This window comes from Amblyomma mixtum, chromosome 9, assembly GCF_055824585.1.
Source record: "Amblyomma mixtum isolate Tamu chromosome 9, ASM5582458v1, whole genome shotgun sequence".
NCBI classification, from domain to species: Eukaryota; Metazoa; Arthropoda; class Arachnida; order Ixodida; family Ixodidae; genus Amblyomma; species Amblyomma mixtum.
The window spans coordinates 26575700-26603488 of record NC_143020.1 but is presented as its reverse complement, the minus strand read 5'-3'; the positions used below and the strand labels follow the sequence as shown (position 1 = coordinate 26603488).

General features: G+C 44.7%; 1 protein-coding gene across 1 annotated transcript; it reads left to right on the top strand.

The window, feature by feature from the left end:
• Positions 1 to 907: 907 nt before the first annotated feature.
• Positions 908 to 27214, top strand: LOC149328567 (uncharacterized). Its single transcript, XM_089559023.1, has 10 exons — positions 908 to 984; positions 1098 to 1159; positions 1392 to 1751; positions 4829 to 5001; positions 7106 to 7195; positions 10572 to 10695; positions 11181 to 11237; positions 11306 to 11424; positions 21759 to 21830; positions 27176 to 27214. Exons 1-10 carry the CDS (start codon positions 908 to 910, stop codon positions 27212 to 27214), a joined length of 1173 nt encoding a protein of 390 aa, XP_089415149.1.
• Positions 27215 to 27789: the final 575 nt, after the last annotated feature.

Here is a 27789-nt window from a genome sequence, read left to right as displayed (position 1 = left end):
TGCGACTTCAGCAGTGCATTCTGAACCGCATCATGGCGTCTCAGACTGCGCGCCTCCAGCAGCTGCTCACCTGCGAAGAGCTTGGAGGCCATCGCCCCTCCCAGCTACTCACTAGCCTGCGGTAGCTCCTAGGCGAAAGCAACGCTGATTCTAACGGCGCACTGTTCAGAGAGCTCTTCCTACAGCGTTCGCCGCAGTCTGCCCGCCTCGTCTTGGCTGCTGCGGGAGACTTCACCCTTCACCGCCTCGCCCAGCTAGCTAATTGTGTCCACGACGCGATTCCGCCTTCCGTTGCCGCCCTCCTCTCCACCAGAGTCATCTGTCATTTCAAGGTTAGAGACCCGGATCGACCCGCTAGCCGCTTCTCTCGATGCCCTTCTGACGTCCTTTCATGCCTAGCAAGGCTTCTTCTTAAGTCCTCGCCCCCGTTCGTCTTCACTTAGAGGTTCGCGCTCTTCCTGTCCTCGCAGCCAGTGTATTTGCTGGTATCACCGCACTTTGGAACACCGCGCCCGCCAATGCACTCCACCATGCGACTGGTCGGGAAACGGGCTGCGAGATCACTGACGGCGGCTTGTGACCTCGCTCTTCACCCTGCCGCCTTTTCGTAGTCATGGATCCCATTTTCGGAATGCGTTTCCTCGTCGACACTGGGGCTGAAGTCGGCGTACTGCCGTCCTCCAAGATTGAGCGTACTATCAAGTCCCCTGGGCTTATTCTCCGTACGGCCAACTCTATTTTCATCGCCACGTATGATCTCCGGTTCCTCACTCTGGACCTTGGCCTGCTGCGCACTCTTCGATGGATCTTCATCGTCACCGACGTCCATCAACCCATCCTCAGATCCGACTTCTTGAGGCATTTTGATCTCGACGTCAGTATGCGTCGACATCGTCTCAACGACAGTATGACGCGCATTTCCATCACTGGCGTTATATCGGCTGTCGCTTCCGCTGGCAACCGCACACTGATCCCATCAGTCCCGTACGCCGAAGTCCTCCCAGACTTTCCCAAGCTCACGAGTCCTTCTAATCTCCACAAGACACCTAAGCATCGTATAACCCACTATATTGTCATGCGTGGTCCACACGTTGCAGTTCATCCGTGCCGCCTCTTCGCTCCATCTGGTGCCCAAGAAAGGTCCGGGTGACTGGCGTCCGTGAGGCGACTACTGGGCTCTCAACGGTCTCATTGTCCACTGCAGCAATCCCCTTCCACACATTCATGACTTCAATGGACATCTGGAGGGATACAATATCTTGAGTGAAGTGGACGTTGTCAAGGCGTACCATCAAATCCCCGTTGAACCGACCGATATCCCGAAGACGGCCATCACTACACCCTTCGGCCTCTGAGTACGTGCGCATGCCCCTTTGGGCTGCCCAACGCAGCTAAAACTGTTCGAGGACTCTTTGCTGAAGTGATGCGCGAATTCCCGGCTGCATTTGGTTACATCGACGATATCCTCGTCGCAAATCGTACTCCCCAAGATCACGAGCTGCACCTCCGGGAACTCTTTCAATGCCTCCAAAAATTTGGCTCGGTCATCAACGCCCAGAAATGTGCCTTCGGCTCTTCTGTGCTCGACATCCTGGCCCACCACACCTCGGCGCAGGGAATTCGTCAACTGCCTGCTCATGTCAAGGTTGTTAAAGACTTTCCAGTACCCACTACCCTACGAAAGCTCCCATCGGATGTTGCTGGCTTAGCAGCGGACCTGCCTGCCGCCGAGGCATCCTCACCTCTGCCCCGTCGGCCCATACATTTCGCCGTTCCGTCTGGGCGCGGAGCCCTATAGCGCACAACGATGCCGTAAAGCGGAGGCGCTAAGATCGGCGATCCCGGCCGGCAAAAGAAGCAAATAAAGTTGAACGGCGCGTGCTCGGTGCGCAAACACGGCACAGGCTGTTCGGTTCGAGAAGCCTGCCATGCTGGACCTCTTGCTCTGGTGCTGCGCTGTGACCCCATAAATTCTCTACTGACACATGGCTGCGGGCAAATGCCAGATCTAAGCAAATAAAATTTAAGGGAGCAATCGTGAACCTAAGACTTCTCAGGGACATCTGAAATTGACGTCAAATGCTCTGTACTGGATTACACTTATGCTATAAATGCCGGAAGGCGTCAAGCCAGAGAAAGGCCGAATTGGTTTTTTTTTTAGCCAAAGAAATTGTTTGAAGCGTACCCGGGTTTCGTCTTCTTTTTTTGGCTGCGAGATTTACCCGCTTATCAAATTGGCATCGGTGGGTTCGTCACTCAGTTGACAGTGCTCGCTTATTTAGCAGTTACTACCTTCATCGCACGTGCTGCTAATGAGTAGCCTGCGTGTAGTGTTGGCTTGGGCATCTTATATTGACAGACAGGAGCTGATTTGAAGTGGATTGAAATCGGAGCTCGAAGTGCACCTACGTTGGGGTACACTGCTGCATAGGTAACACCAAAAAAAAACCTATGAAACCCGGTATCTTGCTACTACTCTTGTTATTCAGAAGTTTGAAGGCTCATGTAAAGGGTATAAGTAGAATTTCAGATGAAGCACTGACCGACTGGTATGCAATGTTCTGGCGAACATTAAGAGCGAGTACACTTCGCTAGATAACAGAAGTGATGTAGTGAATTTGTAGCGCAAATGAAGAATAAAAGTTGGGTATTGGCACTTCATGTAGTGCAGATAAATGATGGTACATTAGAGTTACACGGTGAGTGCCTAGAGTACAGCATTTCTCATAGATTTGAAGACCAGAGGGTTCGCTTCTCTGCCGCACCGTGTGGCTCGTAATGTATCCTCAACGTTTCGTATCTCCTGAAGGTAGGAACATATCGGGTCCTGCCCCTCCTATTGAGCAGAGCGTCCGCCAAAGCTAAAGGAACCTCACGATAGGGCTCAGAAACAAGCCCCCTGGCCTCTAATTTTTTTGGCAAATGCTGTACTTATACTAAACAGGCTGAGGGCTCTGGCTTGTAGGTAATTGACAGAAGGTTTCATAGCACAAATAAATGGCAAGACACGACGGCTAAACAGAATTGAAAGCTGAGCTTGTTGGATGCTGTTCATGGTGAATAAATGGGCGCAAACATTACGAAGACAGAGAAATAAGTCCACAGGAAAGGCGTAGTTTTCACAATTGGTTTATTGGTAAGGAAACTAACTGTTAAATACGAAACGGCAGCAACAAAAACAACCAGTTAGCAAATCAAGGTTAAAACAAAACAAAAATCAAAACCTGCGAAGATAGCGTATTTCACTTTTAGATAGCGGGAACAAACGCTTGGTTACGAAATTTCCGCAGATGCATGTGGAACGCTTCCATCATTTCACTGGTTCTTTCTTTCGGATGGCGATACATGACTTGTGTGGCCTGAAAGCTAGGGCGGCAATTGTTGCTTTGTGGGAGGTTCTGACTTACCGCTGAAGAGCTGTAATTTTGTGCTCGTTAAGGCAGATGCTCAAACACCACCCGGTTTGGCCTACGTACGCCATTCCACATAGAAAAGAAATCTTGTACAAACTATCAGATGCAGGGGGCACAAATTTCACTCTGTGTTTAGCTTTGCAGGAACGAAAAACGCTATGAACATTTTCGGCCTTTCTTTACAGGCAGATGACAAAGTCTTTCTAATCTGAGGGAGTAGATAGGGTTAGTCTGTCACCATATCTTTTTGCAACATGTCTTAACCCATATGATTAGCAGTGGATGTACGGAATCAACGGCATCCGACCCATTCCATGAACTAAACACAAGACTAGGAAATGGCATTAATAGGATAGTCAGTATCTACCAATCTAGAAATTGGGCAGTGAAGCTACCGCAGAGAACATGTAGGCAAGATTTTGCTAGGCCCTATCTCACACATGAAACAGCTATTCCGTTCTTCAGCAATTTCGAATGTTCGGCGGTATACTTAGGTAGTTTTTGTTTCTCCTAGGGCAATATTGCCAGCAGGTATGTGTAGTAGTAACATTCGCGCCCACTTATTCATCATGAAAAGTGCTATACTCCCTGTAAGAATTTTTATTAAGCGCTCACCGGCTTAGAACGGAAGAAATATGGTGCGAGAAGCACAAATTTCGGCTCTCTTACGCCACAATACATGCACTTTCTTAAGGCTTGCAGGCAAAGCAAACACGTATAGCGCACATAGTTGTCGCAATAGTAAAATTTCTTGGGCCACAACGCTGAAGTTAACACAGTTTTTGAGATTACAGAAACCAATGTGTTTATTACTTACTACGGGCTACACATCTAGCAATAAATAAGGGGACAGGGGGGGGGGGGGGGGGGTATTAGGTAAAAGTTAACTCCTGAGTATTACTTAACCAGCCTACTATTTTGCACGTCTAACTTGTATTTTGGCGTTCCACACCATTAAGAATGTTATGCCGAAAAATGCGGTCTTCTAATTCAAAAACCTTATTTTTAACAATTGCAGAACATCTTAGGTGAAACACACTGGATAGTTCCGAGTAATATTAGCGCTGCGCCTTTACTCCGGCGATGCGTGACAGCATGATAGTATGAATGCAAGTTGAAACTCATAGCTCTAAACGCCAAACGGCTTCAAGTCAGGTGAGAATGGAGTGGCTTGTATGCATCTTCCGGGAAAACAGCGGTCAGATTTGTTACTGACCATCAAGTTCAGTTACTTTGATATTGTTGGCAAGAAAGGACGAAGAAGCTGGAAGTGCCACCGCACGGAGCCCTCGCACGTGGCCCGCAGGCATTAAAATGAGATCTCATCTGTCAACATGTCGTTCTGTACCCTAGCTTGCCACCTCTCTGTCAATATCACTGGGAGGCAGAGCTCTAAATTTTTTTTCTCTTTTCAGTTGCTGATGGAAAAACCCTTGTTTATCCGAGGCTTGTTGAGAGTCGGAGTGATAATGGAAAGAAAGTTATTCAACTAACGGATGGATATATACTCAACTTGGAAAAGAGCTCTGTTGTAGGCAAGGAGTTTTTGCTGCGCACATACCAAGGCGCTATCATGCAGCACACCTACGTAAGCATAACTAAGTAGAATGTCAGAGGAATTGTTTTTCCATGTGGGCTCAAATACCGAAAGAGAAATCAAGCACAACTCGTCTGCCAACTCTTAGTGCACTGCTTGTGCCCATGAACGCCACTGACGCGCAGGCCTTCATGTAAAAGTATAAGGTATAAGAGCTTACTACGTTATTATCAGTACAGAGAAGCCTTTCGTATTCGTCGTTTGCTCAAACTTTCGTGCGAGAAATGCATGAACGGCGTATACGATGAAATTCATAGGTGTGAACTTCACAAGCACAAATAAAAACAAGATGACACAGGACACCCGCCGTTCTGACAACTTGTTGTTCGGAAAGGTCGCGGCTGCTTAAACACGAAACAACCAGATGAAAAAAGTAATTAGTTTGGGTTTAAAAAGGAAAAAAAAACATCAAGGTCTCCGGAGATATCTTTCTTTTTTTCCGATAGCGAGAGGGATGGCATGCTGGTGAAATTACCATACGAGGCGATGCAATAACTTTCCCTCACCTCTCTGCTATGTTGCTGCGGGTGATGAAACAGGACTTGGGTGTCCGCAAAGCTAAGGCAGCAATTCCTACATACGCGGCCGCGCTCAGCCACTCCAGGTGAGCTATCATTTTGTGCTGCTTGAGGCGGATATTCAAATATTGCAAATTGTGTGCCTACAAACTTCGCCACGAAGAACCTCCAACTTGTCCAGCTATATGAACTCTTTGACCATAGAAGTGAAAGACTTAGCATACGGTAGTGAAGGGATTACAAATTTGTGGTGATAAAAGGTAAGAATTTATTCGAGGTGCTCTCGGGAACAGTTCACTGTGTGCAAGCTGTGGAAAGGCTTAGCTTTTCTATCATACAGTGCACCTACATTCAGTTAAAATATATCACGCAAATAGGTGTCTTAAGCCGAAGTTTGTGATAGAAACGCTCATTGTGTCATAAACCGGTCTTATCTCGCTGTAATAATTGAACCAGCTGTAAGTCCGGGCACTGGAAAAGAGTATTGCTCACGCAATAAAGCATACCTCAGCGCAGCCAGCTGCGGAGAAGAAATAAGGCTGCCATAGTCATAATAATTTCTTTGTTGTATAAGAAATTCAGATTTCTTGAAATACCATCTTCATTATCAGCTACTTTTATTTGTCAAATGCGTAGGAAAAGGAGTGGTAGGGTTTTGATGTAGTTAAGCCGCGCAGACGTGCGGAAGCATATGTTAAGCATGGTTGACTCATGGTTTAGGTTTGGTGGGTCGTCATCGCGTGTGACGACGATATTAGACTCAGGTTAAGCTCTGATCGTGGTTAAGCTAATCTGTACTTTTCGCGACACTACAATGGTTCAGTGGCTAAGGCGCTAAACTAAAGAGCCGGAGAATCCGAGTAGAATCGAGGCCTGAACGGCCGCGTAAGATGGAGCCTGAACAAAAATAAAAGTAGTAGCTGTTTAACGTGTTTGTAGAGTTTACACATGCCAAAAAATGTGTTCATTATCCAGTTTCAGGGACAGTTAAGCTCAACCTTAAGGGTATGGCACAATAGCTCTTGTGGGTTAATGACCATACACACAGAATTGGTCGCCCTCTGCTTAACATTCATAGTTCGCGGAGGGTCCTCATACGACCCCATTGACAGTCGTATGAGGCGGCAGGTGGCCGTTTCAATAACTGCCACCGGTAGTGGTTGTACGACCCACTTTGCTCTTGTTGAGCAATCGTTTGCAACACCATGATGCATTCTTCTGCATAAAGTCATGTTGTTTGTTATCCACATAGCAACTAGAGCTAATGATCACGCCAGCAACTAGTAAACCGCGTGATAAAAAAGCAAGCAGAGCTCAAGCATTGCAGAAACGCAGATATAAAATCAAATTCGGCATTTTGTTAGCATTAGGCGGTATTCAAATCTAAGTGTACTTTGCAGGCTGCACTGGCAGATAGATAGCAAAGCAACAGATTTGAATTTCTTAACATGTACAGCTCACAGATTGTGCATGTGAGTTTATGGAGCAGCCAGAAAATATCGCTTCACCATAAAGAAATGGCCCCATAATTCTTTCACTTAGACGCTCAAGTTCAGGTAATAATTTCTCTCTTGCAGTTAGACGGCGAAGTACTAGAACGAGACCTCTACCACGATTCTCAGTTCTTGGCTTCAGTAATGGTGTCTGAAGAGGACGGGCTGAAAGTGGTATGATATTAGCTTGTCTTTAATCATTTATAATGTGTAATATTTATGGGGTAAATATTGACAAAAAACATTCAAAATGACTCAACAAATTCAATGACACTACTTTCAAGAAATTTTGGCCTCTGCTGCTGTAGAAAAAATGGGTAAAAATTTGTGCCAGTTATCTCGATAAGAGATCGCAAATGTCAAACCTGTGCATACTCCATTATTTCCGACACATAATACAGGTCGCCCTAGACACGAAAAATTGCTCCAGTATATAATAAGGGAGTAATTACTCATTCACATCCACCCGAGCGCATCCATACGGCTACAAAGGAAAGCTATACAGCTTTCTCAGAAACTTCGTAGTTAAAGAAAGATTCGTCCGGGTTCGGGGTTCGAACCCGGGACCACCGCTTCACCGGAGCAGTCGCTCCACCAACTGAGCTAACCGGGACGGCAAGCTTATGGTAGGGCGAGAGCGAATTGATCAGTAACTCGAAGTGGGAACAGTGCTGATCAAATGTTTAGGGGAATCCCCCAAGGTGGAGTAGATTTTGTAAAAAGGGAGTAATTACTCATTGACATCCACCCGAGCGCAGCCATACGGCTACAAAGCAAAGCTATACAGCTTACTCAGAAACTTCGTAGTTAAAGAAAAATTCGTTTCATTTCACAGATGGAAAAGGCTGAAAAGTGCGGCAAATTTTTTAAATTTTTATGTTGTCTACAATATGAGACGAGTCAAATTGTACACCCGCGCTTATAAAAACCTACAGACTGCGTATGAACGCATGTCAGTAAAAAACAATAACACGCTGCATGATTTGTTTGATTGTTCGGTAGCATTGAGCAGGCAAAAGCGCACCGTTATTCGTTTGCCAGAAGTTCACTGGAAGCAACGGGGAAAAATTTGAGTCAAGCAGTCCTACAAAGGGTTAAAACACTGCATCCCCGTATATGAGTCATTCTTTGTATTTCGAGTCGCCCCATTCCACCCTCGGCCCTTCCAGATTTTTTTCAAGAATCTCTACGGCTGCTCATTGCACACAGAAAAGGAACTTGCTACCACACTAATTGCAAGAAGAATGTTAAGGTGCCGTGTCTATCTATTTAATTATCCAGAAAGTGGAAAGCAAGACCTCATTCAAGATTTTGAAGTATTTCCTCTTGTGTGCCACAATTCTTGTGTACAGCATTTATGTAATCTGTCTTCGTATTAAACCACCGAGAAATTAGCAAGATGCAATTTTCGTATGCTTTTGATTCATTGTCTGCAAAAACACCCTAATCGCCATTTTTGAAAACGCTGGGCGCGTCTTTCGTGGTCTATAGAGCTATTCTTAAAAGCTTCCCACTATACATATAATTTTTTTTTGAATTCTTCAAACTAAAATATCGCTAAAAAGGTTCAAGGATATCAGATATGGGAAAATGTCCGATTAGGCTTGGAGTCGACTGTGATTTTCATTGCATGTTCTGGGTAAAAATACAAACCGTTGCTCATTTGTTAGCAAGTGGCAATTATATTTCGTTACGCGTTTTTCACCGGTCTAAAATCGGTGGAGTTGAACTACCATCAGGCACTGTTTTGCCATCCAGTCAGTGCAGTGAACAACGTGCCGTCAGCTCGTAAAAAGGACAGATTCATACACTCGAAGGTCCAGGCGTTCACCGCTGTTAAAAAAAACCTAACTGGATAGTTGCCTGGGAGTCTGTGTTTAGGTGAGCAGTGGCTTATGCGGGCCGCATCCTCTCTATCTTCAGGCCTGTAAGCGCATCGTACAATGGGCGGCAGCGTACAAAGCCGAGTAGAGACAATACGGTGCGAAGCAAATAAGGTATATCATTAGATTCGCTGAGTAGATTTGAAAAAAAAAATGGTTATACATGCGCATTCTCCTACACAATGAGTTTGTCACGTCGTGAAGAAACTTACGGTCGATTTTAGGCGAAACGCATTGCGCAACAACCATTTTTTTTCATTAGTAAATTATATATTAGATCACTCAGCTGTTGAGTGCCGAAATCTGTGCAAACTGGTACACACCTAAGAGATATGCAGTCAGCCGTAGGAAGGAGCATGGAAAAGCAGGCACACATGCGAGGGCAGTACTGAATAAGTCCCCCGCAAAGCTAACAGCACATGCGCAGCTCGCGACAAAGTGACAAAGAGGAACTAGACAGGAAATACATCACCGATAATCTAAAATAAAGAATTCATTTTCGAGCCAGTAAACCGACGTTGTACTAAAGCAACCATCAGTACGCATCCTGATGAAGTAGGTTTCGAGAAATTCGTGCACTCTTTTGCCCTTGTCATTGCCAAAAAAGTGACTTTGCTGAACAGTGGGAGGCAGCCGCGCACACGCATAGGCCGAGGGTAGATTAGTGCGCCAGTTGAAGCCAAGAAAGCATACTCGTAGCACAGAGTGTTGTTGATACAACGTCCTGTTTAGCCGATGATGTGGGACATATCTTGCTTAATAAATAGCATTTGTTGTTACTGTCGTAATATATCTCCCTTCTTTTTGCATCCTTCCTTGACTTGACCAGCTTCCTCTAAAGTGAAAAATCAACCAATTTTAGTGTGTACTACCAGGCGCACACAACCAGTTACATCAATTTAACACATAAGGCCTACAATCTTTAAAATTATTACAAATATGCCACTTTTTATGGAAAAGAATGAAGCCATCAAACATACGTACAGGTAATTTTTGCGACCACGTACGGATAAATTTCTGTTAATATTCTTCGGATAAAGCTCTCTAGCTTTATCAACTTCGAAGTTTATTGTGTCCTGAGCGTTCATTCGATCATAAATTAAAAGAGCGGTCACTTTACCCAGTTTCTTAATAATAATAATACACTATAATAAATACTATTATATACAACTTTCATAGCCACCTGTAAAGCTTGACGCTTTCTGGAAAATCAGTAAGAGTGTTGCGCAAGCTTCGGTGCGTCGAGCACGGAATTAGTAAGACTTAATTTAAAAAGAGGAAATCACATCCTTTTTTATGCTTCATGAGCCCCTCCTTAATATTGAAGGTATGATTATGTACTTGATTTTGTTTTGTTCATTTTGTTTATTGATTCATATAAGTATTATTAGATTATGGTTGCAGATTTTCATGTACTATTTAACGGAACGTTGCAACATATTTGAAATCAACTCCTTCTATTTCTTTCGCGAGAAATTCTTTGCTGTTCACCTCAGTTTGCATGATGTTGTCTTTAAAGACTGACTTAAATTTATTCAGCATCAAGACATGAAACTATAAACAACGAGCTATACAGCAAATGGGTCATAAATAAGATTTTGTGGAGTGACAAAACTTTTCGCATAGATAATAATGGGTGCACAAAAACGCTATTTTCAATACCACAGGAAGGAGTACTAGACCTGAAACTCAGGATAAAACCGATGGATGAGCAAGGAAGGTCGGCCGACAGTACTGTTGCGCATATTATTTACGAGTACACAGACGACGAAAGTTCCGCTGGCCTTAAAGGTGCGTAAGTTTAATACAAGATAAAAATGTTCCAGGAGGTTATTCTTTTGTTTCCTTATGAAGTTTTAGGATTGAAGATGGTGGGGGTGGTTTAAGTGAATATAGAACAATGAATGCACAGAAAATCAAGGCCAAAAGGCCAAGGTGTAAACCCGAAACTTTTTAACGGAGCCTAACTAGTCCATAAAGCATCTAATATGGTCGTCGGCTGTAAAGGGAATGAGAAGGGGGAATTTCAAAGAAATAAATGAAATAGCATGTTTTGGTGGTACTGGGAGCATTAAGATATCAAAATTATAAAAACTGGTCCCTCTCACGAAGATATTTTAACACAGCGTACAATGATTTCATCTTACGGCTACACCATTAGTTTGTTTTGACGTGACCAAAGCCTTCAGAAACAAAAAGCACTAACTGCCTCGAGCGTTAGCAGTTGAAAATTTGCCACTTGGAACCATTTTCCTCATGAGTATTATGTGTTTCAGGTGTGAACACGATGATAGAAGAAACGATCGTTTCTGAGCGTGAGTATTCGCTACGTCGTTATTCACTTTCTACCAAACGACACTTCGGAGACGCAGCCAGTGCTTCCTTGTTCCTTTCTTTAAAGGCTACGGACTGCCAAATATCGTAAACCCGGAATTATTATTACTGGTCGACAGCAAATTAAGAAGCGGATTTAGGACGAATGAAGAACTGCTTGATTATGTTGTAATTCTTCTTAATTCGGTAAGTGAGCAATTTCTTCTTCACTGTTAGATTCTGCGGTTTGAGGTTTTTTTTTCAACCTGTCTCTTATTCCTTTGCTAGCCTCAAAATAAGCGGTCAGTCGGCCTGCTCTTTATTTATAGCAAACAAGGCATCAAAGAATGCTCAGATCCCGCGGGTAGCTGCTTTTAAGAGCTTGTGTCATTTCTGCTCCGCATGCAGCAACACATATGAAATAGATCTATGAAAAAAAGCAGAACACCGGAGACCAAAGAAGTAGGTTAGCACCCATTATTGTTCACTTACTAGTAGGAACACGCATGCTCTCCTACCGGCAGTGGCACCCAGGGATGGTTTATGTAGTTGCCGATACAATTATATAAGTGTTAGTCTTCATGAACAAACCTCACACGTTTCTCTATATCTGGACGTTCATACGTCCTGTGGGGGTTCATAGGGTAATGTGATTGAAAAATATTTATTTGCCTCCACTTCTGTCAGCGTATACAGCACGAGGTCTTATCTAGAGGTGATGAAATAATATTTAGCATGACAATGTGCAGAGTCTGCTCGCAAGATTATGTGATATGGCAGCCAGACTTCTGTCTGTTTTATTTTTGAACTGGGAATGGACAATAAAGTCAGTAGACATGTGTCCTTCAGGCTTTCTTTCGCTGCTTATTATGAGCGCGAAAGGGGTATCAGCTTCTGTCGGCTGTTGAGCCAACATTTGCTCTGTATCTGTCCACATCCAGTCAAATCTAAAAAAACTGAACGAATGAATGTGCTTCACCTCGACCTGGTGGAGGTCTTTCACAGTATTTTGTGTGATATTTCGCTGAAAGGGATGGAAATGAAGGAGCTCCTCATGACCTAAGTACATGTCAACGAAGCGAGCAGCCACCAAACCCAGGGAGCATAAGGAAGTGTTTCTGTTTTTTTTATATTTCTGGTGTTGATCAATGAAAGATTAATCATTTTATCGCTAGAGGAAAGTTCGTTAGAAAGCACAAGAAAAAACCGCATGCCACTGGTCGGATTCGAACCCACGATTTTCGAATCTCGCTTCCGGTGATTTACCGGCTCAGATACGGCGATGGCTCATCAGTCTTCTGCTTTGGAAGGCATTTATGATTTCATGAAAACTTCTTCTGGGTGATTCGGTACGTCCTTAATCTACAAAAGATAACAGCCCTAACTCTTGCAACCGCAGAACGTGTGAAAACAGGAGGCACAAGCGCTGACAGTCAACTTAATTTTATTGAAGGTAGAAGAGGACCTTACAAAAGTCGAGGAACAGTTGTGAAAAGGATGGAAGTGACATAGGCGAGGATGATAACAAAGCATTCAAGCATACACGCGCGAGCTACCCAAAAAAAGGAATTAAAAGGTAAAAAAAAACTCAATGGCCAGCCGCTTTAAAAAAAAAAGACCTCTGCGGCAAAGAGATATAATGACGGGGTGCTAATGCACTTACCGTAATATTTCTTTATATGGTACGCTTCTAAGCTGATACCCGCCGTCTTTTAGGCACTCTTCAAACCGAGTTGGGTCTCTTCAAACCGAGTTATGCACCTTTTCCACTTACTACCATGCGCAACTAAATGTGCGTATTTGTTCCTTAAATCACTTAAATTTGAGGCATGTTCAACAAAACTTTCATTGACGCAACGGCCAGTTTGACCGACATAAAGCTTTTCACATGTCATGGAAATAGCATAGACCCTCCTGTGGAACACTTCATGGTTGAAAAACAGCGCACAAAAGACTAGAGGCAAGAGTAAAGGCGACGACAGGACAAGCGCTTGTCCTGTCGTCGCCTTTACTCTTGGCTCTAGTCTTTTGTGCGCTGTTTTTCAACCATGAACCTATACTAACTCGCCCAACTTAACGTTCTACTATGTGGAACACTTGGCGAGCTGTCATGATTTATCTGGCATCCGCGTTTTTTGGAGCAGCAAAAAAGTGGGCACAGCTTTCCCACCTTGTTCGGAGCGGAAAAGCAACCGGAACACCATGGCTGTTGGCCACTTTCTTGAGGTCGTCAGATGTCTTGTGCATGTTTGGCACGACCTTTTTGTCTTCTCGGCAGCAGTGCCGACAAGACGGCGCGTCTCAGCAAGGAAGAATACCACATGAAGAAATATGGCAGTATGTGTGTTAGCACCCCGTTATAATCACTCTTTGCCGAAGAGGTAGACGTTTTAGAAACGCCCAATAAGGTGTTGTTTTTTGTTTGTTTTTTTTGGGGGGGGGTATATTCTGATTTTCTTGCGTTCCTTGCTTACGCGTGTGTTCTTAAAGCTGTTGTTATTACCCTCTATTGTGCCGCACCCTACCTTTGGTGCCTAGTGTTCGTCTCTCGTTCTGTGCTCGCTTTGTGTTAGAACTGTTATTCTTCTAGATAATGTTTGCGCGTAACCAGAGTGTACATCAGAGCTACCCTTGTTCATAGCGGCGCTTATGGTACGCCCTGTATCACCGCGAGCTTGACATGGAACGTCATTCAACATTGAGGCTGGAAGTTATGCCAGAATGGAGGCCCTAGGTTCATATCCCACCAGTGGCATGTGGTTGTTTTTTCGTGTCTATTCTAATCTATTTTCTTTACGCGATAAAATAATCACACTGTTAACCGCATTTATCACCACCACAAATTAAAAAAAACATTTCCCTATGCAGCATGGTTTCGGGGGTTGAGGTTATTGCAAGTTGCCAGTGGGGATAGCGTCGTGGATTCTGCTTTGGTTTGGTTTATTGGGGTTTAACGTTCCGAAGCAACTGAGGCTATGAGGGACGCCGTAGTGGAGGGCTCGGGAAATTTCGACCGCCTGGGGTTCTTTAACGTGCACTGAGATCGCACAGCACACGGGCCTCTAGAATTTCGCCTTCATCGAAATTCAGAAGCCGCAGCCGGGATCAAACCCTCGTCTTTCGGGTCAGCAGCCGAAAGACGCGGGTTCGATCCCGGCTGCGGCAGCTGAATTTTGATGAAGGCGAATTTAGCAATCGCTCCACCTTAGCGACACTTAAATGCTAAATGAGGTCCAGAAATCAGGCAGATAGCTGTTACCTGACTGATGAACATAGCTCTAAACACTGTCACCTATAAAAATCAAGAGTCAACTCCTGCTGTCACAATGTGGAGTCCAAATCGGAGTGCTGGAGGAACTATCAAAGAAGGCGTGAAGGCTTCTTTCCACAAGTTTCCTCTTACGCACGAGTGCACAATGTCTTGAAGCGTACGATCGGTGGCTGCTGGCTTCTCTTATAGGTACTGTGTGAAGTTATGTTTCTGCTTTCAAGTTTTTTTTAGGGGAAGTATAATTTCAAAGGTTTAGGGCCAAGAATCCCTTCAATATATGGTAGAAACAAGAGACCGAAAGACAAACAAAAGATATATATGTGTACGTGTGTTCTCTTTGCTAACAGCAGAGCATGTTAAAGTGTTCTAACATAATTTTTTTACTGAGCAGTCAACATCAGCTCAGTTTCCTGCCCTGGCGTTCAGCCCGGGTTCCGTTGTTTCTGCGCCTTGTGATGCCCAAGCACGAGAAGCACCATGCAAGTGCTGCAGTCATAAAACAATAATTTGCATACAAATAGCGTGTTTTCTTTGGCAGCTGCAGGGTTCTAACAAAGGGCTATCCCAAACAAAGTGTGTATTCATCTCCGCCATCCCCCCACCCCCTCCTGGCTTCCTGTAAAGTGTGCACAACTATGTCATATTTGAGCAGTGTTTCTCTATGAAATTTGAAAGAACGAAAGCTTTACTTTATTGTTCGATGCTTTGCAGCGACAGTTCTTCATCGGCTGTCTTTAAAATAATAATGCCCCTGTCATGCCTTTTCCATCCGGCCGAGGAACTGGCGGTAGAGTGTTGGGCCACAGAACAAATTTAAAAAGAAAAACATTGGTGCACGTAGCTTCATCAGTAGTGTTACATGCCCACTTCTAAGTGATTATTGATATTCGCGGTATGACAGCAGAGCTCCTCTTTATCTAAAAAAAATACGACGGGAGTTGTCTTGATGGGCATCGACATTATACACGGTGTTTCACCTCATTCTTTACATAATTTTTTTTTAAAATAGCGTTATTGAGTTAGTAGACCGTGTTTTTTTTTTTGGCATAACATTTTCAGGTGTGTAGTACATCAGAATACTAGTAAGATGTGCTAACTAGCAGGCCTATTAAGTATTCCTGTGCAGTTAACTTTTTCAATATTAATGTTTGGCTCCTTAATTATTGAGAGTCGTGTAGGCCATTGCAAGCAATATCTATATTAGTTTATAAAATCCCGATAATGCGGTTACCCTCGGCGCTGTGGGCCAACGAACTCTGGCTACATCGCGCTAAAGCAGATGTGCTTCCGAGGTGCTTGCAGGCAAAGCGACCTCTCCAGTCCACATCACTCTTCGACATATCGAGTATTTGTTCGGCCTGAGCGCCTTTCCAAATTCTAAAAAACTTATACGAATATTACTTACCATAGTGAACACACCTCCCTGTAATTAAGAAGCCTAAAAACAATTGGTAAAATGCTTACTATTCAATATTATTTAACGAGACAAAAACTCAGTTCGCCTAAGCTGAATTCTGATGTACTGCACCACTTGCTATGCAATGTCGAAAAAAGCCCTCTTTTAACTAGAAAAACCTTATTTATAAAAATCGTTTAATATCTTATGCAAAACACCCTATATTTCAGTAGAATGATAAAGACTTAGAGGCCCATGTGAGAAACCGCTCACCAGTTATTCCAACCTCGAAAGACCTTTGGGGTCACGTGCAGAATAATATAGCACTCTAGGAAGAAAATTCATGCTGAACAGTCTGCACATCAGCCGCAAGCGAAACATCACTGAAGTAAAAAATGCTCTAATATATATATATATATATATATATATATATATATATCGGAGTGTCTAGCGTTCCGTCCAGACGGAATATTTACAGCAGCTAGAGTTCCGTCCATACAATAGACAGTTTTAGTTTCACGTACGTAGAAGCGTCACGTAAGTAGAGCGCTTACGGGTCACCAGTGTGCATGTGCAGTACGTGAAGTGTCTGCGTGGGTCGCACGGACGTAAGCGAGATTTGGATCTTTGCGTTGCGGTCTTCACGTTGCTTGCGTACGTGGCGTTGGCAAGATGGCGGCGCCCTGCCCGCCCGCTTCGCAACGATAACAGCTTCGTCGCTAATCCCTCGACGTGGTGTCGTGCTGTAAACTGCTGTATTTGCTTTCAGTTGGTCCATTCTTGCTCTCGAATGAAGTTTTAGGTGAGAACTAGCTTTTGTTTTCCACATACAAATCCGTTTCAGCAGCTCCTAAGCCTTACGGAGAAGCGTTTGTGGTCGTCGTAGCAACGAGTGTGCCAAGGGTCTCGCGATACCACGCGAAGCTCAAAACCTCGTGGGATATCGCGAGACCCTCGACACAGTCAGCGGGAAAAGCAAAACAGTGCACGTTTTGACTCCATACGTACACGTCGTCAACAAGAGTGGAACACCAGCGCGCCTCCGCTTCTCGAAAAGCATAGATTTAAATATACCGCGGGACGTAAAGGAATCCAATCGCTTTGAAGATAACATGCAACATACAGTTCGGTGGAATGAAATCGCTCAACGGTTGTCAGAAGAAAGGGGGAAAGTATTTAGCGCCTGCACTATGGCTTGGCCTGGGTCCGCTCCAAGCAGCTGGACTAAACAAAATTAGTTTTCTTTATCTGTACTAGATGGCGCGGCACAAAATGCTAGCGCATTTTTTAGGTTCTATGGCAGATCTACACAGTTTGCGTCCCGTATGTGTAGCTAGAACTGTACGAAGCGAAACGAGCGAACGCTACGTAGACTGCTCACGTTTACGTGCGTGAAGGTTCTACGTACGGAAAACTAACTCTCTAATGTCCGTACTGTCCATACTATACAAAATGGGTGATTTCTACCCGTATAAAGCATTTATTTGCCTCTGGAATAACCAGTTGACAAAGCTGTATCCAGATGTTCTCTCTACGCATGTATACAGCACCAAAATATCTGTCCGCGTACTGCGTTGAGTTACATCCTCGAAGGTATAACTTCCGCGCACGCATGAAGGATCGGGAAAATGACACTGTTAGAAGCAGAGTGCAGAAACTCTTCGCGAAGTTATGTGAAGCCCTTTCGCTGTTTGTGCTGCAAGATGACGTAGCGCGAAAAAGACTAAGACGTACACAAACGGTCAACAAGCATTATGCAAACGCACCAACAAACGCAAGCCAAAACTCGTTCTATTGCCATTTCTCACTGACTGCTTGGAAAATAAAATGATGCAGCAGAATATCCTGTCACACATTAGGCGGAACAGGATTGCTACTTTTGGAAATGGAGATGCAAAAGTCTGCAGGCAAACTGGTTTCCCAATCCCTAACACCAGCTTTAATTTCATCTTGACATAACTCTTGCGGCAGATAATGCTCGTCGGAACTGTATGGTGTCAGATACAGTTCCGTCTGGACGGAACTCTAGCCACAGCCTATATATATATATATATATATATATATATATATATATATATATATATATATATACAGCGAAGTATACGCTTCGTTAAAGGAAACATTTATTCAACTCTACGATGTTCTTTTGCTTAGCGGTCGGGTCTGATGGGAGTTTAGTATAGAATTTTGGGTTGTTGAGCTGGCGGTTCCCTCCTGAATGTAGTTATCTGTGTCTAAAATAACTATGCCTCCACCTTTGTCGGCGGGTTTAATGACAATGTCGGTTCGTTTGCTAAGTGAGCCTAAGGCGTTACGCTCTTTTTTTGTGAGGTTAGGTGGCCCAGATTTTCGTGTCCCAAAAGCTTGAAGAATCTCCTTTTGTACCGCTTTTATATATAGGTCTAGATGTCTGTCCCTACCAGTTTTGGGTGTCCACTGTTCCTGAGATTGGGGGTACCGCACATTATTTGTGTCCGGTTTGTAGAAATATTCCGAAAAGTTATCTAGATCCTGGAGTAACTTGTACTCGTCATACTTGCTATGGCTTGGGCAGAATTTTAGGCCACGCGAAAGCAGTGACTTTTCCTCGGGGGTGAGCTGTGAGCTTGACAGGTTAATTATATTTTCCGGAAGGTGTGGCTCTTCGGGTGTTCGGTCTAATGTGGTTGGATGTTGGTTTACGGTTTCCTTGTAATTGTCGGGTGTGGGTATGTGGCTTGCTAGTTGTAATGGCATTGTGAGCTCTATACAATCCTCGACAAGGATGCCATCACGGGAAAATTTAGTAAGTTTTTTCGTCCAAATTTGCTGAGATTTGTTAGACTTGAAGACCTCAAGCTCATTTACCTCGGATGTTGAGAGTATCATGCTTTGACGCGCCCGCCTCTCCTCTAGTGTTAGTGATGCCAACGTCTTTTTGAAGTGCTCAATTGTTATTTTTAAAAGGTTTATGCATGCTTTAAGTAGTTCTGTGCTCCATGCTAGGCGATGGGATTCCGAAAGGTTGCTAATGGATGGGGTTAAAGATACAAAAAGTCCTTTCGGCACAGTTTATGATTTAAGGTATATTTGAAGGGATTTTACGTGGAGCTGGTGCTTGATTCGTTTCTCAATAATTTTTCTTAGCTTTAAAAAATTCCGAGAGCGTGTGGCACAAGGAGAGGTGGTGGGCGCGTGAGCTTGGTCGGCCCGTCAGTATTGTTTAAACTTTAGCCGTTGGGCTGAGCCACAGCGTCGTCTGAGGTCATACCTTTGTTTCGGCGTGGTGGCGTCCTTCCCGAAGTCCTGGATGATGACCGAAGCTTGCCGGGATCCAGAATCCGGTGTTGTTGGTGCTGAGGTGGGGGCCATCCATGATCCGGGGCTCGTTGGCGTGGCATCCGGTGACGCCTCGGCCTGTACAATGGGTGCCGGTAGTGGGGACGGGGCATTTGCTGTTGAGCGCTCTGGTTCTCGGGTGTGGGGTCTCGCGCCGCAACTCTGCTTGGTTTGGCGGCTTTTAATGAAGACACCGTACACTGTAGGGCTCTCTGTGTTGGGGTTGGTAGCAAAGCTGCCCTCGGGGGCCTGGCGTCAGCTGAAGTTCTTCGCGGCGGATTCCGTGAGGAATTTTTCGGAGGAATCTTCTGACGGAAACCTTGCAAACCAGGTGTCTGTCTTTGTTTGATGAGACTATCTGCTTCAGCGATGGTCGGGAAATCTGGCCCTGCAGGGCCACTGGAATGATGATTTGTTCTGCTTGAGTCCTCAAAATAGCTCGAAGCTATGCGGGTGGACGGGAGGATCTTCTCTGAGGAAGTGAGGTGATCCTGCCATGGGACCAAGCAGTGTCGTCTGGCAGTGAGGATAAGGTTGTAAAAATTCCAGGCGAGCACCGAAACGCCTCCAAAACTTGGGTGCACCCCGTCAGCGGCTAGGACTCTGGTCGCGGGGAAGGCCTCCAGGGAGTGGTGGATGTAGAACACGTCTTTGGTTTTGGCACACAGTTGGACCAGTCTACAGTTGAACTGAATGGCTCGTTCATTGAATCTCTCCACTGTCCGCCTATTTCCGGAACCTCGTCGGCGGTTAGGGGCCCGGGGTAATACTAATGTGGCATACACCACCTCGATTTTAGGCCGTGCGCTGCGGATAAACTTCAGGGCCTCCTCATAGTAACTAAGGACCGTGTCCATGCTTGAACTATAGATGTCGTTCGTACCCAAATGAAGGATCAGTCCGGTGACACTGGGAGGCACCAAGTCCAGCAGGTTTCTCACATCGTTGATGCCGGCTCCGGGTTGCGAAATGAAGGCCGGGGCGCACAAGCTTGAAGCGTCGAAATGGTTGTACAGATGCTTGGTCTGCGAATCTCCAATTAAGGCCCATGTTGGTGCGTGGAGTGGGAATTTCCAGAAAACTCTCCTTGAAGCGTTAATGGCAGTCATTGAAGAAAATAAGTGAGGTGATCCTGCCATGGGACCAAGCAGTGTCGTCTGGCAGTGACGATATATATATAGTAGAAGAAGTGGTCACAACTTTGCAATTATCTTCATTTAATACCGACAGTTTCGAACGGAGGACCGTCCTTGCTCAGGATATCCGTCCTTGCTCAGGATACTAAGAGTCATAAAAACTCCGTTTATTTTCGGGCGACATTTATGCCCAGTGCATACCGTTACCACAGCTATTACCCGGCCTGATATGACCGCAGTATCTGTTCCCATCTTTCCATCCGCATTGCTTCCATAGAATTCATGTCCTTGCCATCACTCCTTTATAAGTGTTGCTGGTAAGATAGAGGATCATTTAAATGATGTTTAGAAAGCTTTCCGTTAAGGTTACTGTCAAACCCTATAAAGTAAATTGCCTTTCCGGCTGGAACGAGAAGACTAGGCCGCATTAAGTCGTTCTGCAACGGGTAATCAATAAAGTTTTAACGAAAACTTTGAGAAGGACAAGAATATGCATGGTAAGTGCCGTTTCCGTAGGTTTTAAAGAGTAGCTTTGCAGTGAGCCGCCACGGTGGCTCCGTGTTGGTGGCGCTTGGCTGCTGATGTAAAAGTCGCGGGTCCGATCCAAGCCGCGGTGGTCGAAATGTGATGGAGGCGAAATTCTAGAGGCTCGGGTAGAGTGCGATGTAAGTGCAAGTTAAAAAATCGCCGGTGGCCGTGTAACTGTCTGGACCCTCCACTACGGTGTCCATCATAGCCTGGGCCGCTTTGAGTCGTTAACCGCCATGAACATGCAAAAAAATTCTTCGAATTAAAGGAGTCGATAATGCATCTGGGATCACCTACACGAGCACACTACAGGTCAAGGAGCCAATCACCCCAAGCGATTTCGTCATCACGTTGAAGCAGTTTTTGCAACACTAGCATTCTCGCTGATTACAAGTGTCTTATCGCATGCAAGGAGGCTTATCGCATGCCCAGCTGCAATGAAACATATGAAAGTCGTTCGTGAATGCAACGAATGCTAAAATATTAGCATGAGTAGAAAAATAACGGCTCCAAATATGTGAACATTAGTGTTCAACTTCTCGTTTTCTTTGTTATTTTTTGGCTCTATGCTTCTTGTGCATGTTCGGTTTGCTATATATTGCCGCTATGTCGGTATCAGGGAACTGTGGGTGTTAGTCAGCACTGTTTTTTCTGCCCTTCTGTACCCGCGTGTTGATGCAGTTTGCAGCCTTTTATCGTGTTGCAGGCGCGTAAGAGGTGCGTAATTATGTACAAAAACGTCAAAGCTTTTATATGTTACTCTGAATACTAGTAATACTGAAGGCAAACAATAATCGCATAATCTCAGTCTTTTTATGCCATCGCTATGTATAACATTCAATGCAAGTTCCGATATTCAAATCTGTTTATTTGTCTTGTCGATTTCCTTCAGGTGAATTTGAAGTACACAACTGTATCGGGGCCGCGTGTAAAATTTGTACTTCGAGCGCTCGAAGTTTTAACGGTGAGAATGCTCTTTTTTATTATTTTGATAGTTGTCTTTTATTACATGTTATTCGCATTATTAGTCGTTTTTAACCCCCCTTTAACAGGAACCCGAAGAAAAGTCAATATTTGTGCCTGTTGATGGGAACATGATTGATGGAACTAGTACACTCTCCAGGATGCAGTATTATGTTTCCAAAAACCGGGCGAAATACGGAAATTATGATGCGGTATATCTTCTGACAGGGTGTGGAACAAATATCTATCTTTTTATATTGTCGCTCTTTGACTTCTTTGTTTGTATATATTCTGCATTTTTCAGCTTGGATATGGCTTCAAATACTTTCGACGGATGGGACTCAGGGCAGCGGGGTAAGCTTCTTCAACTACTTCCGACGAGAATATTGTAATTCTTATAATTGCAACCCCAAGCAGAAAGAGCTGCACTAGCAGGCAGAAGTTGAGCACCTCGACACATTTTTCTACATGCAGCTTGACCATCTGCTAAATGGTCAAAGCTTGGTTCGTTAGCGTTTCTTTTAAGAGCAATTCTTTCCGAACATTAAAGAGTAAAATTGATTATCAAGTCGTGTGAACCCTAAAGTTCGATATAAATTGCTTCAACATCATACGTATGTTGCCAAGTAGCCCTCGCCAGTTTCGAGTGCGTATTGTCATGATAAGTTTGATAGTTAAAGCAAGCATATATGCACGTCTCTTAAGCTGGCCGACACTGTTGTTAATAGCTAACTTATATTAAAGGCAGCTTACTTTTATTATTGAAATAATATTCTAGCATGTTCTCAGGGTTTCCACCCGGATGATTCCCGCTTGCTTTCACACAGCCTGGCCCAGGTCGACGTTGCGTGGCCTTGTACTTGTAAAAGCTAATCCCGGTTGTATAGACGAGAGCGTACGACGTGTATTATAAAATCTGTAAGGATACCTTAAGCTGGAAATTTGAAAGAGAAATCCATATACAATTCTCCATTATACAGGGTCTGTTCTGAAAGTACTAGGACTGGTTTTTTCCTGGGCGAACGGGCGGACGAGAGATTGTCTGCGCGTGCAGGATCGTTGAAGGGGGATATTGGGAATGCTGGGGAAAATCGGCAGTCGGCTCTCGGCCGTTGAAGAGAGGAGGTCGCTTGTACTCTGAACCCCTGTCGAAACGTCTCGTCACGCAGAATCAGCGAGCGTTTACTGGATCAGCGATACGCGATCAAATTTTGAGTAAATCTTGGTAAAACAGGCAAAGAGACTCACAACATGATTAAGGAGGCCTACGGTGACGCTTCCATTGGTAGAACAGGTGTTTTTGAGTGGCACAAGCTTTTCCGAGAAGTTAAGGAAAGAGTGGAGGAAGACGACCGCTTCAGACGCCCTTCGACCAGCAAGACACACGAAAATGTGTAGCGAGGGAAACATTTACTTAACAGTGATCGTAGAATGAGTATCAGAATGATTGCTGATGACTTGAGCATTCCTCAAACCCATGTTTTTGGGATCGTGACAGAAAACCTATCCATGAGGAAAGGGTGCGCGAAGTTGGTGCCGGGAGTGTTGTCAGAGGATCTTCTTCGTCATCTGAATGAGGACCCCGATTTTTTGTCCAGAACAAGGCGGCAACGCTGTCTCAGCCCCCCTACAGCCTCGACTTGGCCCTGCCAGACTTTTAAGGCGAAAGCCTTTAATGTCTCATCGTTGTAAGCAGCAGCTGTCGACAGAAAATGTCACGCTTTTCAATTGGTCGAAACGGTCGTGACGTCACAGTGCGCGAATTTCAAACGGGGCCAATTGTACTTTGGCTAGTAACAATGCAACCAATTGAAGGGACAGTATAGTGATGCTCCAATTGGGACTGAGCTTAGTTAATTGCTTAATTACCGAATTAGTCTAATTAACTTTTCTAGTCAGGCCATATAAATAAATAAAACCGAGTAGGAAATTGGTTGAGCTCGGGAATCGAACCCCGGTCTTCGGCGTGCGAGACGAGCATGCTATCCACTCCGCCATGCCAGCGCGATGGTTTGGACTGAACAAAGGCGAGTCTAGTGAATACGGTGTCTTCGCTCACTCCCATCCTCCTCTCTTTCCTCCTGGCGAAGTTCAGGTGTCCACCGAGGTATAAGAGACAGATACATTTCCTTTCCTCAAAAACCAATTTACCGACGAGCGAGGGAACCGAATGGGCGATGGCGTTCTATGGACTTCCTGGCAGCGTTTCAAGACGCTGTCGCGTTCCACTCTTAGAGGCGAAGCTTAACATCTTAACCACACTTTAGGGCGAAAAAGTGCCCCCCTGAATTTTGACGGCTGTCCATCGAGATATGCGAGACAGTTACTGCGTAATTTCCTTTCCTCAAATACAATTTTCATTTTCTTCATTACGGGCCCTCTTTGTCTTCTTTCACTACTACTTCCTCCCTTCCTCTACGGTGCGGTTCGGGTGTCCACGGAGATGACAGAGAATTACTGCGCTATTTCCTTTCCTCAAAAAGCGTTGCGTTCAGAGGGCATGGCATCGCGCCGAACGGGTGGTGGTGTTCCGTGGACTCCCTGGCAGCGCTACAACACGCTGTCGCGTTCCACTCGTAAAGGCGAAACTTAAGCGTCATTAATTACCAGTCTATTCAGGCATTAATCAGTAATTAATCAGTAATTAAGCATTAATTAGTGATTTGTCATCACTTAGTAATTAGCACTCAATTATATGTGGCGCCACCAGTGCCACAGAAGCAGCGAAAGTGGTGCGGAAAACGCTTTCGCCTCTACGCACTTTAGAGTCAAAGTGCCCCCTGATTTTTTTTTCTATTCCCGAGAATAAAATCGACGCTCGAGGGGAAACATCAGGGATCGGTAGAGGTGGTTCAACAGGCCGTGACGAGGGAGCTAAACAGCAATCCGGTCCAGGCGTTCCTGGAGGCGTACGAAAACTGTAAAACTCATTGGCAGCAGCGTGTAGGTGCGGAAGGGTGCTACCTTGAAAAATTGTAATCGTTTGTGCTATTCTCTTGAATAAATTTTCTTGAAACAAATGAGTCCTACTACTTTCAGAACAGACCATGTATATTATGCTTCAGCATCTAGCACTTTTCGTGAAAATCCACAGATTCTGATCTTTCGTTGAAACGCGCAAGGATTTCTTTATTCGCGTGGGTAAAATGCAATGATGTCCTCTCGACCCTCCATGTTGTCGCGTGAAAGGCACGAACGAAAGCGAATGTCAAAATATTTTGGCTGACTTTCATTTTTTTTTCATGACCATGGCCATACTTTCTTGTCCCCCCCCCCCCTTATGTAATGCCCAAACCAGGGCCCTTAAGGGATAATAAATGATGATGATGATGATGATGATCTTGCTGGAAGGTGCACACAGAAGCATTTCGTGGTTTCTACAGGTATGAAGACCCCGTGCTCAGGAGAGTGTTACAGATCAAAAACCTAAGTAGTATTACACACAAAGAATATTAGTAGAGCTAAGCTTACCGGCTTAGCGCATTAAGCAGCGAAATCCAGATGTATTTGATGATCATGAATTTTTATGGCGCAAGGGCATCTGCGGCCAAAGAGTGTCGTTGCAGAAGGTAATTTCATTTTCTAGAGGGGGGGGGGGGGGGGGTTCGATAACGCATTTCCCACGCATTTCACCCTGAATAAGCCGATAAACAGGCCAGGGGAAGGTTGTACCTATTGTATCACCGGTGGGTACCTAGCGGCACTGGGCATCGAACCCCCCACCTCCCGCATATGAGGCGGATGCTCAAATCACTAGGCCACCGCTGCGGTCTGGATGGAATTAGCGTGGTTTCCGGCAGTTAAGGCCAATCTGGCACTTGCATGACACGAAGATAGTAGCGCTGGCACAAGCGTATTAACCGACATTTTATGCACGCCATGAGCCAGTCTGGTACACAAATGTCTACTTGGCTTTGCTTTCTTGCTCCGTGCACGTTTAGCTACTCGCCTTCTCCTCTCTTTTCGAGCATCTTCAGGTACCTGACTGAGTTACTTTGTTTGAAGCCTGTTTGGCCATTGGGCTCTCCCGCTTTATGAGCCAGCACCACGGCTAGCGGTGCGGCCTTGCAAAGCTGCGATATCTACACGCTTAGGCTTTCCGCTTTTCGCTGCTAAACAGGCTTTCGTTTTCCGTGTCATATTAACCGGCGGCGCGCTTGTTCATGGCTTTCCCTCTCAGAGAATGAACGCGCTACTCGTAAATCGTTACGCATAACATGTTACGGTTACTATTTTTCTCCCCAAATCATTTGCACTAAACACCCCTTGTAAAGCTATTTCAGCTTTTTATTGGAAAATACAGACAGCCGCCATGGGCATTTGCTTGAATAATATCACTCGGGACGACTTCTTCCCCGTTGGTAACCATTGGTTCAGTTTATAAACACTGGTTTAATGTCGCATGGCTGTGCTATTAATGTGCCTTCTTTGCGTAGACGCGCCCTTCTTGACAAGTTAACCCGACTTGAAGTAGTCAGTATTGTCATGAGCTGTTTTTGCGTTCAGAGAACTGATGCTTCTCCTAAACGAATAAGCTATTAGTCGAACATTATGAATGAATGAATATTTATTTTGACAGAAATACAAACAAAGTCTCTCGAGGAGGCTGACAAAACGGCAACGAGTGCCTGACTAAGTGTCAGTCCCCTTTCTTAATACACAAAACACTCAAGCAACACGGGGTAAGCAAAAAGTGTATAGATACAGTTAAAATGGAAGGTACAGTACATGCAATAAATAACAGAAACAATGAAAGCATGTTGCACTTTCAGGGTAAACAATCATATCTCAATCGGTAACAAGTACAAGTTCACTTTTTTTTAAGTTTCCCAGAGATGACGATTGTTTAAAATAGCGAGAATGGTACGATGATGATTTAGAAAATTTGGAATTAGGGAAGATGGCTTTTCCATACCGTAGTTTGTCAGTATCTTGCCCGTGTTGTATGCAGTGTGTCTTGTATTATATGTCTTCTTTTTGAGGGTATGTTCTGAAAAAGGCTCTTTCATTATGGCTGATCTCTAGAAATATTACAATAGCTGTTTTTTTGGTAATAAGATTTTGTATTGTTAATATACTATTCTTCTTGAAAAGAGGCGCAGAATGAATTCTATAGGGCGTTTAGGCCGCTGATATTCCGCGTTCTGCTTAGCCATATGTCAAAGTGACGCCGTAATCTCATATGGCTGCTCAGCTCCCTTCTCATTTTCCGCTATAGCACAATGTCTAAGTATCCACAGAAGCAAGATGTTGTGGCCGCTCTGGAACAATCAGCTTATCTGGGCTTCCATCCAAGTTTCTTTCTCACGAAGTGACGCAGGAGCCTTACTGGCTTATTCAATGCAGGCTGCCATGGAGCTGCACTGGAACGATGTGAGCCAATAGAAGGACCTCAATTCTCGGCTTTATGCTGGTTCGCGATTTCACCTGCAATGAAATGTTGTGTGACATTAATGAACTTAGCTCCGCTGATTCTGGCTTGGTGTCGCGTACACTAAAAGACACCTACAGAATGTTGGAGTTGAAGCTAGCCCGAACTGCTTGAACTGCAGCCGTCCAGAGACAATTCTTCATATTAGCGAGTGCCCTCCCTAAACTGATGCGAGCAGGGCCCAGGGAAAGTTCGACGGTCGCCCTCTGTCTGAGAAAACTACCCTAGGGGCCGGGGAGAAAGTTACTGATGGCTGATGTGCAATGAAGGCAGGTTTTTCTGTAAAATAGCTCCAGACTTCCGTATGTGACTCTTACGGATGTTGTGCTGTGCGCTGCTACCTGGAGTAAAGTGCGGACCACACATGCGCATACGCATATAAAATCGCATGAGTGCATACGCGTTTCTGCCATGATATGAGAGTGTGCATAGCTCTTCTGTACAACTGTGCATGCAATGGGAACTGCTGAGTGTGCATGACATGCTATATGCGGAAGGCATGTGCAGCATGTAGAACCCGTCGTCAACG

Coding starts and splice junctions, on each gene's coding strand:
- LOC149328567 (XM_089559023.1), top strand. CDS start 908: ATGACGCGCATTTCCATCACTGGCGTTATATCGGCTGTCGCTTCCGCT. Junction 10,696..11,180: donor AAGTTCCGCTGGCCTTAAAG/GTGCGTAAGTTT, acceptor TATGTGTTTCAG/GTGTGAACACGATGATAGAA. Junction 11,238..11,305: donor GCGTGAGTATTCGCTACGTC/GTTATTCACTTT, acceptor CTTTCTTTAAAG/GCTACGGACTGCCAAATATC.